Source organism: Anas platyrhynchos, chromosome 4 (genome assembly GCF_047663525.1).
Source record: "Anas platyrhynchos isolate ZD024472 breed Pekin duck chromosome 4, IASCAAS_PekinDuck_T2T, whole genome shotgun sequence".
NCBI lineage: Eukaryota > Metazoa > Chordata > Aves > Anseriformes > Anatidae > Anas > Anas platyrhynchos.
Genome location: NC_092590.1, coordinates 19,994,642 through 20,009,491, shown reverse-complemented (window position 1 = coordinate 20,009,491; position 14,850 = coordinate 19,994,642). Strand labels below are relative to the sequence as shown.

At 34.4% G+C, this 14,850-nt stretch overlaps 1 protein-coding gene across 11 annotated transcripts in view; it reads left to right on the top strand.

The window, feature by feature from the left end:
- Nucleotides 1-14,850, top strand: part of SGCZ (sarcoglycan zeta) — a 444,851-nt gene that overhangs the window by 123,891 nt on the left and 306,110 nt on the right. For 4 of the 11 annotated variants that reach the window (XR_011808957.1, XR_011808956.1, XR_011808955.1 and 1 more), the window contains exon 1: nucleotides 13,669-13,827. The exons of 1 other annotated variant lie outside the window; for it this stretch is intronic. Coding sequence is in view for 2 of the 10 variants with exons in the window: in XM_072037141.1 (XP_071893242.1) it covers nucleotides 13,717-13,827 (111 nt within the window). In the remaining 8 variants the exon portion in view is untranslated. Of the gene's footprint in view, nucleotides 1-1,276; nucleotides 1,337-13,668; nucleotides 13,828-14,850 lie in introns of those variants that run through there. 6 more of the 11 variants (XM_072037146.1, XM_072037145.1, XM_072037149.1 and 3 more) reach the window with 4 other exon arrangements.

Here is a 14,850-nt window from a genome sequence, read left to right as displayed (position 1 = left end):
TCAAATCCACAAATAGCTTCAGACTAAGAAAGAAATGCACATTCTTCATGAATTTATCTAATATTACTAGAACAGGATTTCATAATGCTATTTTTATAGACCATTTTTACAGTAAACTACGTTTTAAAAATTTTATTAAATTTGTTCAGGATACCTCGTTATTTCTGCCTATTTTCAGTTAATGATAAGCAGTTCTAGTGTCATTATTGACCTTCTAGTCTTAAGAAAATGCTCTTTATATGAACAACTTTATTCTCTGTTCTGTACATATAAATACTTCAGCGTTTTTATTGCATTATTAGTTTTACTTTGGCAAACTAGTGTCCACAGTATATGTGGTCATAAAAGATTACTTATAAAGAATTAGTAGCCATGGAATGTGACCACAGGCAAAATATAACGTGATCTTTCATGGGTCCATTTTTTTGGACCCATGTCCAAAAAGTGTAAATACAGTAAGAAAATGGATAAAAATTATAATCTGATGCTGACAATACTGTCAAAATTGGTTAAAAATAAATGATTAGCAATATCAGGGAAGACAATTATTCTGATGAGAGGCAATAATCATGAAACTGTATCCACGTTTTCATATGCACACAATATTTGGTATAAGAACAAAAAAACCTGGGTTGTAGTGTAAAGAAATAGAAGTTTGACATGTTTTATGTTTAAAATTGCCACAGCTTTTTAAGAACCTTTCCATTCAAACTCTTCAGTGATCCTCAATACCTTTAGTTTAAGAGAATAAAATGTTCTCTATGTTCTATGAACAAATATAAAACAGTAAATTATTCATGCCTTAAAAAAGGTAATGCTTTGCCCTTCATTTTCTAGTGTCAAGAAAGTCATGCTACATTAGTTTCATGCCATGCTGCAACAAGGACATGCAGTGAGAAAAATCCTGCTAATAAATTGCTGTGTAGAGAGATAGAATTAATATCAATATCCAAGTCTGAATTTTGGTTTGCTTTTTATTTTTTTTTCATATACTGTATATATATATATTTTTTAAAAAAAGCATGCAAGCAGAATACATCAATATGCTTATCATTGCAGAATATTCCATCCTTACCTCTATAAACTTATTATTTTTAAGAGTTTAATTTTCTATTCAAAATCTAATAAAAATCCAAAAGGTGGGTGTTGTTGTTGTTGTTTATTATTATTACTATTTTTGTGTAAATAAAAGAGAATAGAGTTGTTGTGGATAAGGAGAAATATGTTGTTTAATTTAGGTTTCTGTACTTGTTTGTTTTGGTTTTACTCCACTTAGATCTAGAAATTCAAACAACTCTTCCGAAGAATCCAGGAGCAGAGTATCAAGGCAATACAGGTGAGTGATAACAGTGACAGTCTCAGTGATGGAAAACACTCTATGTACTTTGTCCTAAGAAACGAACTTGAAAAGGAATTACTCACTTCAGTAGTGAGCTAGTTAATTAGCCACCTTAGCTTGTGTTCATTCTTATGTGGGCATAGCTTGTGCTCTCTTCCTGATCTGTTCAGTGAAAATTGGTGTTCTTAATCTTTTCTTTTTTTTCTTCTTTTTTTTTTTCTTTTTTTTTTCTTTTTCTTTTTTTTTTTTCCAAGGGAGATTATTGCAGTCCTGATCTATGAGGTTGTTCTAAAGCCACTTCTTTATATTAATATTAATAGCTTCTCTCATACTGTGCTAAGTATGCTGCAGAACTGAGCAGAAACTGTGAATCTCTTTCATCAGAACTTAGTTAATCTCTTTCCCTGAATTTGACTTTCTTTGCCAGGAGTGGCTCCTTTCTTGCTGAATGCATTTGCTTGTAATTTCATTATTGATCTTTGCTGAAATAAATTCTAATAAGTAGAAGAGAGAGATACTTGGGACACAAAATAAGACATATGAATAAGAGAGGGATGTAAGCTTTGATTTTTCTGTATGCTTGTTTTTACTATCTAACACTTTTTTTTTTTTTCCTACAAATTCAATGAGCTTCCTTCACTGAAATTTTAATAAACCTTCAAATCATGCAATAATAATAATAAGGCAACAGATGCATTTATAACACCTTTCTGTTATGAAGGAAAATATTCAGTGCAGTAATTTCTGGACTTACAGGACCAAGTAAAACTTGATTTTTCAATTAACACTAAGATAGAGCACTGGGTAACTGCTTTGTGACAGTCCTCACAGTTGGGGTGGAGAGAGTTGCTTTCAAGCATTTCTGTAGTGAATGATAAAAAATTCCATGGAAGTCTCCAGTCATGGTAGCTAAAGAAAGTGAAGCTGAAAGTCTGAAGTGACAAATAAAGTTTAATTTAAGTATGCGGGTTTCACACTAAATGACCTTTCAGAAAGCTCATGCAGTTTTGTTGTATACATCAGGCAACTGCCTATGATGTTCTATGTCCACACACACAAATTTGAAGCTCTCATGTCTTTCTATTATGAGAAATGTAACAAAGACTCCCATTATATTGAAGCTCCTAATTCAATCTGAAAGAATATTAAGTGTTAATAGGGGCAAATTAATAATAATAATAATAAAAAAAGCATAACGAAAACAAAATGTCAGAAATATGTTTTTCTCAAAACAAAACAACAAAAAAATAGATTATATCATTTTGTTTTTGTAGCATTTTAACCTATTCTGCATCTTATTCTGTTTTGATGGCTTTCTGCAAATTCATGTTGTTCTTTATGTAATATCTGAATACTCTACAGTATTTATTATTTTTCAGTAGACTTTGAGGACTCAATAGTAGTTTAGTAACCTTTTTCCTCCCATAAATGTACAGTACAGTAATTATTTTCACATTTGGTAATTGTCCAGAACATTATATTGATATGGAGAGATGTATTGCTATTATACTTTTAATCCAATTGCATGCATTTCCCCATTTCTAATTTCTACTCCTGAGAAATTGGCCTCCTTGTAATGTAGATGAAGAACTTTTTAATTTGGCAGGGACTCTCACAGCCTCTTTATTTAATTTCCTATTTGGCATTGTGTGTGTGTGTGTGTGTGTGATGCTGCAGGAGCCCTTTATGAGAATGCCTCTATAAACTCAGCTATGCATCTCCTTTCAGTATTTTTGATAACTTCAGTATCAGGTAGTTTGTCTATACTGATAAAAAGACTCTGAGTTACTGGGGTTATCTTGAAATTGTGAGGCCAGGAGATAACTTTCCTGTGAAGGTTTGTTTTAATCTGAGCTCTGAGTACAAAATGCTTGTACTCCTAGGGGGAAAAGTGTGTGTGTGGAGAGGGGGGGGGGGGGGGGGGGGGGGGGGCAAAACAACCAACTGTACAGCAATTAAGTTTAAGAAGTAAATGTTTATCACGTAGGTTGATGGGATCTGAAAGATGATTTTACATCGCAGTATCTTACCAAAAATCAAATCAATTTCTTCAATGTTTCCTTCAAGGGTTTTATACCTAATTTTTAACAGAGTATGGTAGTTGCTCCTTAATGAAATTTATTCTTTTATTATAGAATATGTAAACCAGTATGTTCTGTCTTAGCGCAGAATTGTTACTGAAATGCATTGCTATTTTAATTTAATGTTATTAGAAACATCAGAATTTTATGGTTCAATTCAGTCATAATGTATTGGATGTTGTAGTGTAGTAAAAATATGCAAATGCAAGATTGTACTTTATTAATTTTTAAACAGACATTGAAATGACTGACAGGTCATATGTGGATTTCTGGTCTTTATCTGCAGTGTCAGGAAATGGCTATATATGTGATACAGATATTATATCTCTCTTCATGCTGTTCTTGGTAACAAAAAGAATTCTTCTTGATACCCTGAGGTGCAGGATTAATTTGAATTATTGGACTTGGAGGCTTGAATCCTATTAGGAAAGGAAACCAACTCTTTACTGCTGACTAGAATTACTTTCAGCTTCTATTTTCTTTATTTATTTTTCTTTCCTGCAGATTTATCTGTCTTATTTAGCACTGGAGCATAGATAATCTTAAAGATCCAGTCTGTCATATAAGCCATTTATGATAGATGATGATGCATTGGACCAATTCTCAAAAGGGCAAAGTAACCTGTCTGGGTGACAGGAATACTACTTAATCTTTTATACTTTACCTTTTCATCATTGTCTGTGCATAGCAATCGGAATGAAGGAGAATCACCAAGTCACCTGCTCCTCAGATCAGAAGGTGATTGTGGCTTTGAGTCAATATTGAACAGCCACAGCACTGCCTGGTCAGAAAGAGCAAGTGTACTAGCCTTTTACTTCTTAAAGATCTCAGCTCTCATCAAGTGTCAAGGTTTGAAAGCTGAAGGAGAATGCTGTTGCTTTACTGTGGATATCACATCACCAGCTGCCTTTCCACATAAAGTGGTAGCTTTCATCATAGCATCTCTTCTGAAGAATCCAGGAGCAGAGTATCAAGGCAATACAGGTGAGTGATACAGTGACAGTCTCAGTGATGGAAAGCACTCCATGTACTTTGTCCTAAGAAAGGAACTTGATTTCTTCATTTTTGTGAATTTATACACATAATCACCTTTGAAATTGGAAACAAAAATGTGCTTAAACAGGAATAATGCAATGTAAAGATAGTTTTTCCCCTAAATGTGAACAAATGCAAACTTTTGCATGGTCAGTACCAAATCTTTATTTCTGTAAGAGAAATTAAAATAATGTGGATGCTTTAAAATATAAGGAGTGAACCCAATGCTTTGGAAGAGCAGTGCTGCTGTTGATTCTGTGGAATAAAAAGAAATGTGCTCACTTCAGACTGTAATTAGTTCCTAAAGATTATGGCTACCTCAGAGTAGTTGTCCTGCATAAATACACTCTGCTCTTCAAGAGTAACTGTGGCAGTAAGACAGGAAGATGAATTGATTTTAAAAATTATGAAATGATATGGACTGCCTAGGCCATAGAACTTTTGCCTGGATCATAAGCCAACAACTGTTCAGTAAAGGTAGTCTTAATTAAACCTCCCACCAAATTCAGGATCTGTTGAATCCATTGATTCACTTTTTTTTATAAAACAAATGCTAAGTGGCAGTAAAGCAGCATACTTTATAAATAAATGAAGTAATCAAACTTTCTGTGGTTCTTTGAATTATAGTGAAGTTCTGGAAACTTCGTATGGTGATTATTGCCCAGTAAGAGATTTTATTCTACTACAAAATCTATTGTTTTGAGTTTTATTGCAAGTGAGCTTTATAAAAGGGAGCCACTAGCACTGAATAGGAAGGGTGATGGCACATATCCAGTCTTGGAGCTGTAGTCTGTAATACAAAACAACCATAATCCAGGACCTGAATAGGACCAAATTCTATCTATTAAGTGTCACACGCTTTACCACACTGTCCCTCCCAACTCTCCTTGTATTCGTAATTAAAGTCTTTTCTTTAAAAGTTGTATAACTTATCATATGTACCTTTTTGTACCTTTTTTTTTTTTTTTCTTTTTCCAAAATAGGTATCTTCTCAGGGTAGCTTAACAGAATTAATTCTTACTGAATATAGCATAATACAGCTTAATTTTATTCCCTAATGTATTTTCAGATTCCACTGTATCTCACATTTAATACTATGAACAATACTAAATGCCCTTCCTCTTTCTTTCCAATGATGCAATGGCAGTGATTTTGAAGCCTGGAACATGTGAACTTGCTCTCTTCCTCTCTCGTCCCTCACTGTAGCCCGTGTCCCCACTTTTCTATCTGCTTGGGTGAGCTCAAGAGATTAGAATATTTTTCACGCAGTTCTTAATCTGAAGGAACGGTCTGCTTAGCCAACTTCATCTCCTTAGGAATGTGGCACATACTGTGAAATAGGAGTTGATTATGTGAAATACTGCTACAGGCTTTCAAGCAGCCTTCAGTTGTTATACTCTTCTGGGCAATAAACATGGTTAGCTTATGTTTACTATTTATTGAGTTGTTTAAAAGATAGTAAAAAAGGTATGCAAAACATTAAAGTAAGGTGTCTTATCATACCTACTTAAACTGTCAAAGGAAAAATACTGATCAGAAGTTATAAATGACATAATAAACAACTTCTATCAAAAAGGAAAGACATTGAACAAATCTTTGGTGCAATATGAACATATAAGCAATTAATTACTTCATTTTTATGTGATTGTAAGAATATATTAAATGACTTAGTTTCATGTATAGAAACCAGTGAATTAAAAGGAAATTCTGAAGGTGAGTTGGACTTTCCAAGATGCTAAAATTTCAGTTTAAAAGTAATGCTGCTTAACTATTTTACTTGATGAAACTAAATTTCTCAGTGTTCTGGAAAAAGCAGAGCTTCCTCTGAAAAAAAATATGGTGTTGGAGCCCATCGTAGTTAATATACTAGCTGTCCTCTGCATGAGTTACATGGTATCCGTCACGTGTTCTCCGTGCTTTAGCTGTTCCTTCACTGGGGGCACTAAGGGGGCTTTCTCACCCTGTATTACTGCTATTTTGATGAAATAAAGAAAGCTTGATTGTGTGTAGAGGTTCAAATGTGTCAAAAAAAAACAGTGTCAAATTCGGTTGAAGCTAAACAATTACTTTAAAAAACATGCTTTTTTTTTTTTTTTTTTCCTTTTCTTGCTTGAAAATAGCTTCAGTATAGCTAGAGAAAGGAATTAGCATATAATGTAATCAACATCATTTCCCTAGGAAACCAAGCTAAGAAACACCCTTGTACACTCTAACTACAAGCAGTGGCAAAGTAGGAAATTATATGAAAAGTGGATATCTTTTTCAATAGTATTTCCTCATTAATATTTATTGGAGAAAATACAGTATGCATATGTAGCAATAACTGTGTTGGGCAGAGAATTATTTTCCATTAACTGTGAGTAAAATAATTTTTTTCCCTAAGTATTGATTTATTATGTTTGTTGTCTTTGGAGTCACTTTGTATACCTATGCTCCCTCTTTCTCGTTTTCTCTCCCTTTTTCTCTCCCTCTTCCCCCTTTCTCCCCCTCCCCTCCTTTTTTTTTTCTTTTTTTTTTCTTTTTTTTTTTCTTTTTTTTTTTTTTTCTTTTTCTTTTTTAACAATGAAAGCTCTAGATGAGCATTTCATAAGAATTCAAAATATATGGTTTGGATACTGTGAAGTGTTTTCTTCAATATAAAATATTCCCACCTTTAGTTTGGGTATCTCTCAAAACGATGCGAGTCAAGAGTTGTATTGTTCCTGCATTTTATTGCATCCATTTTTGCTTGCTAATTAATATCAATCTGAATTACAGTATTAAATTCAGTTAGCATACTTCTGAAGCCAAGATTATGTTTTGTATGGAGCTACATGTGGAAATGAGACTAAAAGCAACATATGGCAACACACATTTCAAAGTCTAAATGGAACAGCACAGGCTTAGTAGAAACTATGATGTTTTTAATTTTGAATAATTTTCTAATTATTACATGTTATTAAAATACTTTGAGGATTTTTATGGACCTTATGTAGAAGTTTTAGAATTTCCATAAAAAATAAATACTTTTTAAGGCATTGTAGAGATGATAAATCTTTTTTGTTAATATAACGATTCAAAGTTTTAACTACTGTCCATGGGGAACTGTGTTTGTATGTCTTTCATGATACCATTAAATGTAGGTTGAATTTAATATTAAAAGTTTGGTGGTTTGGTGGTTTTGTTTGTTTGTTTGTTTGTTTTTTACAGTTGCTTAAGATTATGATTTAAATCTCTTTTCACTAAAATAAACAGATGACTTAGATGTATCCATGTCTGTAAGAAGTACCTTCTTTGCTTGGTAATATAAATATGTAAAATAAATTTAAAGAAGCTTTAAAAAATAGGAAAGCACAAAAAGGCCACTCAACACGTATTTTATTATTCAAAAGTATTTTATATGTATCTAGAAAGATGCATAGGTGTGTTTCTTTTCTTAAGAAATGAAAAGAGCTGAGAAGTAGATACCGATCTCTACTAAGTTATTCCTACAATGTTCACAACTTATTAATATAAGAACAGAAAAAACAGGAATTCATTACAGAATATAGTTTTGCCTTGGTTTTAGTCAGTATCACTTTCATTTTTAATTGATTTTTTTTCCTCTTCCTGTTTTCTGCAATGCTGCTTTTTGAGCACTTATATTCTGAGAAAGGCAAGTAACATCAACCCAACAAAACCGTACACACTACTTAATCTCAGACTTTCTGTAATCTAACTTAAAAACTATACCATCATATTTTGAGAATGCCAGTTCAATTTAAGAAAAATAAAGTAGAAGAAAGATTTGCCCCAGGTTTTCTATTCATCTGTTCTCTTGCCCCCCAAAAGCTCCTATTGTTGAGCTCCTAAATTGAGCGTAATAAACTTCTGAGGCTTCTTTTGTTAGGAAGTTATCTGGACAAATTCCTGATAAGATTTATTCTAATGTAACTCACATAAAAAACTGACTCATATTTATTGTGCTCATATCTTATTTCTCTTCCAAAATCCAAAAAAGAGCTTGCAATGGTTTACAGTGATTACAAAGTGTGTATTGTGAATTAAATCTCTATTTCAACCATTAAGAATAATCTACTTTAAAGTCCTTTCCAACCACAACCCAATCCATTCTATGATTAATGTACTCTTTTTTAATATGCTGTATATAAAATATTGGCATGTTTTGCTAATTTGAAGATTGATTTGTTGGATTAAAGTACATTTTTTATGATATGCAACTCCTAACACTTCCTGAGTCTTGCTTTCTGAGGAAATACAGTATTTTTTTTTTTATTTTATTTTTTTCAAGTATATGTAAGTTCACTTATTAGGACAAGGAAGGGAACTGTTTCCTTATGTTTCTTTGGTTAGCTATTCATAACAAATACTTTGCATATACTTGCAAACTTTGAATTCATACTCCAGAGACTAAAATTCAATGAAAACATAAGTGTCTGTCAGTTTGCGTTAAATCAGGGCTTCAATACATGATGTTAAAATAACATTTCATCTTTACTCAGCACAAATGACAATTTGGAAAAAATGAATCTTTTCTGTATTGTCTGAGACAGAGGAAGAAAACCATGTCATTAATATACTGATAGATGCATGTATCCTTTGAGACTTCATCTTGGTAACCTTTTTCCAGTTAGTCATAACATCAATATTTTAAGCCTACAGATGTGGCAAAATATGGGGTACATATGAAAAATTATGTAACAAATTGTGCGTTAGCTTTCTGGAACACAAGAGCTTTTGTGCATTGTACCTATGATTTCTAAGAGAGTGTGTTTGCAAATTATGAACTTGTTTACACTCTTAGCCCATCGGAATTCAGCTAAGCTACACTTGAGCAGTTTAAAACTAAAAGGGAATTAAAAGTTTAGGAAACAAATATGAGTCAAATAAGGCATCCACTTCATTTCCTTCAACCTATCTTTTAGAACTAGCTATATATATATTTTGTGTTGCAGGTGTCAACTGTTGTATATTATGCTTTTCTCAGCAGTGAAAGCAATCATACTAATGGCTATGCTATTCTCCTGGATCATTAGTCCCATAGCTGCTACCTACTAACACATCTTTCTCCAGACCTTGGTTTTTGGGAGTTGAAAAGCACAGACTTCCCCCCCCCCCCCTCCAGTAGGCATATTGTTGTGCTTCTGCTTCTCTGAATGCACAGTAACTGCAAGTGTAAATGATAATACTGTAAATCTTTTTTTTTCTTTTTTTTTTTAAGTTTCATATTGTTCTGATTCCAGAAAGTTGTTCTCTAAGTTTAAATTTATCACAGCTCAATAGATTGTTCCTTAGGTTGAAAAAATAATCTATATTGCAGAACTGAATACTGTATTTTTCAAGTATAAGGAGTGTGTATCCCCGATAAACAGTAAAAAATGTGTATAGAAAATGAGTTTAGCATTGGTGATAAATGACATAGAGAAAAAATGTGATTGTTACATCTTTCTAAGCTACAAAATTATTTCTGCTAGAGCTTAGAAAAATATGTACTTTACAGTACAACATAATGCTAAGAGGTAGCTAGAATGACTTTCTTTTTTATGCCAAGGCCTCTTCCCCCTGCTGATAACAGGTCATTCACAAGTTATTAAGCAGAGGAAAACAGACATCTGTAATGAATACATCTAAGCAATACGCTACGTGAAGTGTGAAACTGGGGAGAAACCCAATGCTTGAATGTCCACAATATGTAATAGTGTAGATCCCAGGGTTAATTCTAACATTAAATTGAATATATCAAAGAAGGAAACTGAAAGTCTGTGCAAAACTGTGTAGGTTTTCTGAAATGGAAACACTTAGCCACATCTAAGTATCGAATATCAGCACTTCCTTGAAGAGGAAAAAAACTGAGTAAGTCTGTTGAATGTGAGAACAATTAATTTTATTATTTATTATTCTTTTTATTGCCAGAAACAGTACAGATTGTCAGTGCCAAGGCAAAGGACTTTTGAAAGTCTGGCAGGAGTCTACTGAAGCTCATGTATAACAGGAGTGGAAAAATGTGAAGCTGTATTAATACTTGCTCACATTTGCTGAAAATATGCTTAAACGTTAATTGACTAAGCTAGGTTTTAATTTGTCACAAAGATGTTTCCTTTCATTCCAGTTTTGATAGCTATTCTTAAAAAAAAAAAAAATATTGAAAATTACTACTATTAGATATTGCCTTCTTATCAGTTGCATAGCCCAGGTCCTAATGAAGTCCTTCACCTCTAATCCCACTTGCAAGGGTAACCCCATTTGCTAAGGTAACCATCTTCATGAACTAGCTGGTCAAAGAACTGATAAAGTTAATTATGAGTGAAATCCAAAAGACGAAACAGTACAGTAGATTCCCCATGTCACACCAAAATGACAGTATGAAGTAGTAGTCATATGGAAAGTAGCCATAGTAGTCCCAGTATTTGAGTGTATTCTCCAGGTTTAGTGAACAAGCCTAATTATGGTGGGATTTCAATATATTAAATGACTTTGACTTGTTTTTGACTGTAATGGGGAAAGACTCTGCCTAGTTAAATCACTGAATTCATGAGCCCTGAGAAGTCCTACTCTGTAGTAGAGGTTCACTGTCTGTCTTCTTGATTCTAATCACTCATTATACTTACATTTATTACTTGCATGCTACTTTTTCTAGCTTGTATTTATGACTTAGTTGCTCTAGATGTTTCATGAAGCTGAATATTATGATTTTAAATGTTAATGCTTCATATTTGGATAATACTAGACATCTGAAATGGTTGAAAGGCTGAAAGTAACTTAGCAAAACAAATATTTCTGAGAGTCATCTCATTTCTTTCACAGTTCAGCTTTGTAGGTTTTATTTGGATAAACTCTAATATATTTAATCAGATAACATGGGATCAGCTTGTATATTAAACTTGATTATGTGTAAAAGCCTCTAGCTTATCAGATGGAAATATGTTACTTTCAGTCAGTCTGTTCTCTTTGTAAAGAACACTCTGAAATGAGACAAGATGTGTGCCTATTTTGTACATTGGGTTAACTGATAAAAGCATGTTTGAGGACTGCTACTGCATGAACTAACACTACATCGTGATGAAGTTGAGACTTCCATTTAAGTTCTTGCTGCTAAATTTCAAGCTGTTTTTCAAGGTGCTTTTCCTCTCGATAGAATTTTCCTTCTCTGTCCCATGCCTATATCACTTTGGCCTGCCTCTGTCAACTCTTGCTGGCCTTATATGATATTGCCAGTTCCAACTCTCTTACTCTCTTGTGGGCCTTCCCAAATGTCTCTCTTTTTTTTATTTTTTAAATATTAATATTATTGCCATCTAATAGAATGTGGTGGTTCTGATGCTTTTTTCATTATAAAAGTCACCTCATCCATGATTCACTTAAAATTTCTGTTCAGTATTTTTTACTGGATATTTATCATTTGAAAAGTTTTTCTACCTCTCCAATTGTATTCTCTCATCCCTTTTCTCCTTTTGGTCATGCTAAAAGGAGTAAAGGAAACAATCAGGATTAGTGGGACTTGAACAAAATGTTGATCTCTGTGATGATGAGAACTCTAGCACCACTCTCCAAAGGCTCATCTTGCTATCCTTTGGGTGCTTTACATTCCCATGCAGACAGCACTCCTCAGTACTCCTCATCTGATCTGCTGATCTGTCAGTAAAAAAAAAAAAAAAAAAAAAAAAAAAAAAAAAAAAGCAACAGCTATGCTACTTACAGTAGCTCTAGGGAAAAAGAGACATTAGAGCAGAGACTGCTAGCAGGCAGCATATTGGGCTCCTCACAGGTGGCAGCGGCACCACTGCATCCCACCTACTTATGTATCTGACTCATTAGGTAGTTTGAAAGCTTTTCAGCATACAGTCAATTGTGTATTTTGCTCTTTTTTTCATCATCTTTTTCTTAAAAAGATAATCACATGCACAGTGAGTGCCTTTCTCCCATTAATGTACTTTTCTAACACTTTATTTTGCCTTCACCTTCTCTCCTTTCCTTCGCAAAGTCACATTTACATCAAGCAAATTGGGAGATTTGTGACACTTCTTAATTGCTGAGAACATTAATATTATCATATCACACTGGTTTCTGTGAAAAATTTATAAAATAAGATTTCTAATGCAATCTCTAGGTTATATTACTGATTGCTTTATAGTGAGAACTGGTATGTTGAATTAAGTTTAATACCTTCAGAAACCCAGTTTTATAATGAATGGCATTTCACTTTCACCTTGTCTATTGAACACCCTTTGAAGGTTCATGTAACCAGCTCCATGTACATGGTAACAAATTCTCTCTGGAGTTCTCCAAAACTGGAGAGAAGTTTAGGTGCTGCAGAGCTGCCAGAAATGCATCTTCTCTTTTTTACTTTTTCCCATTTCTGCTCCAGCAGATGGATTTATCCCCCTGACTTGACATTATCTGGGGAGTAAGATGCAGTGGAGAGCTCAGTAGAAAATGGCTGATGCTCTGCCATTCAAGCTGAGCTTGTATTCATGCAGGGTAAACTGTAAAAAGCAAGGTAACAGCCTGTAGCAATAAACAGTAAACTTTCTTATCTACCAGCTCCAACCACTTTCAACTGACCCATCTGCTATGAAAACAATAATGTTTGACACAAATATTTGCACATATTTGATACTGTGAAATTACATGTGGCTGAAAGACTATTGATTTTCTTTTTTCTATGCTTGTTTTGATTCCCTAGAACAATACATTGCACATAATATTTTGGGGTTTGTCTCTTCTGGGAGTCCACACTTTTTCAGACCAGACTGAGTAATTTTAAAAGTTGCTGCTGCTGTATTGATTTTCTGCCTGAATCCATTTTGCTAAATAAACTGATCTAGGAAGTAGGGCCTGAGATCATCTCACAGGCACAATAACCAAGCCCTACCCCTTTCTAAAACACCAAAGCTTTATAATCTTTAAAACTGATTTTTATTTGACTTAGGTGACCTGCAAAATAGGAAAACCTCAGATCTGCTGGATAAGATGGAATAAAATTGAAGAAGGTGGTGAACCAATTTTCCCTCCCTCACTGTGTCCTTGCAAGGGCGAGTCCTTTTCCATGGGTTTTCTGTCAGCCTAGAGACACTCCTCTACTACACAATCCATTCCAAAAAACCCTTGACGGTTCCTCAGACAAGAGCTTTCTCTACACTCCTGGGGAGGCCAGCTGGCCTACACCTCACCCTCCAGGGAGCCAGCCCTTAAAGGCCTGCTGCTTTTCTTCTGGAAGCTTCCACTGGGCCGGGCACCGCTGCCCCTCATTCTCCCCTAAGTGGGGTGCAGGTGCTGCAATGCATGCTCATTTCCAATCCATCCTTTGTCAGCTACAGTAAAATTCTTCCTGCTGCTCCCTCTTGTCTCTATCGATCTCCGTCTCCGAGGAAGACACCTTTACATGGCTGCACAGTGAGTCAGGGCTAGGGGAGCAAAGCTTTTCCTTCCCAGTGAGGGAGCGCGATGGAGCTATTTTGTTAGCCACTGCTAAAATGGCTTCCAGGGCAGCAAAACGGCTCCCAGGGCATATGCATATCCCATGTACAAAGCACCTGTTCTCCTAGACCTGTTTGTACTTCTTTTATTGTCTGCTTTACTTTTTCTTGCTGCTGTGCTTCTTGTTGTGTCAGCGGTAGTGGAGCTGGTGGTTCTTCAAAAGTCGGGAGGAAAGGGGCGCTAGCCCATACAGCCCTACACACACACACACGAAGCAAGAGAAAGAGTAAGCAGGGCAGTATTTGCATCAAGACTCAGTAAACAGCATTTATTTATTTATTTAATGAGAGTGAGATCAACTACTAATCAACTTGTACCAGTAAAGGTCACATTGGCTTTTACTCTGGACTTCTGTGACTTCTGTGCCTCCTCCTGGAGAGGTAGCTGGTATAGTTAAATGATTTTTCAACAATTTTTCACTAGTGGGTGCCCATTTCAGCACCCTTACAGACAAGAAATGCTCTGTTACCAAGTTATTGTGTTGTGGTTATCAAGTCTTTTTTTCATGCTAATGAGGAACAATTCAGAAGGAAAGAAACAATTCATAAAGTCTGGGGGATAAATTTTCCCCCTCCCAAATGCTGTTAGCTTAAATGAGCTTGTATGGCTTATTCACAGAGGTTTACAAAAACATGATATATTGCATGTTTCTTCCTGCAAAGCCAGATGCAAGTTTTGTAATTTAAATGCACTGGCTCATTTTAATGATAAACTCAACTCTGTAAAATATGTGAAAGTTTTGTAATAATGCTGGATATTCATTTCGATGTTTTACATGGTCAGTATAACCATCTACATATATCTGTTTCAATGTTAAAAAAAATACTGATGAATTATATTTTGCATATTTGTGGTATTTTCCTGGCGTGGGTAGTATTTCTTACTTCTGAAAAGATGCTTATTTGCATTCTATGAATAGTGGATTAGGAATTTCATAGA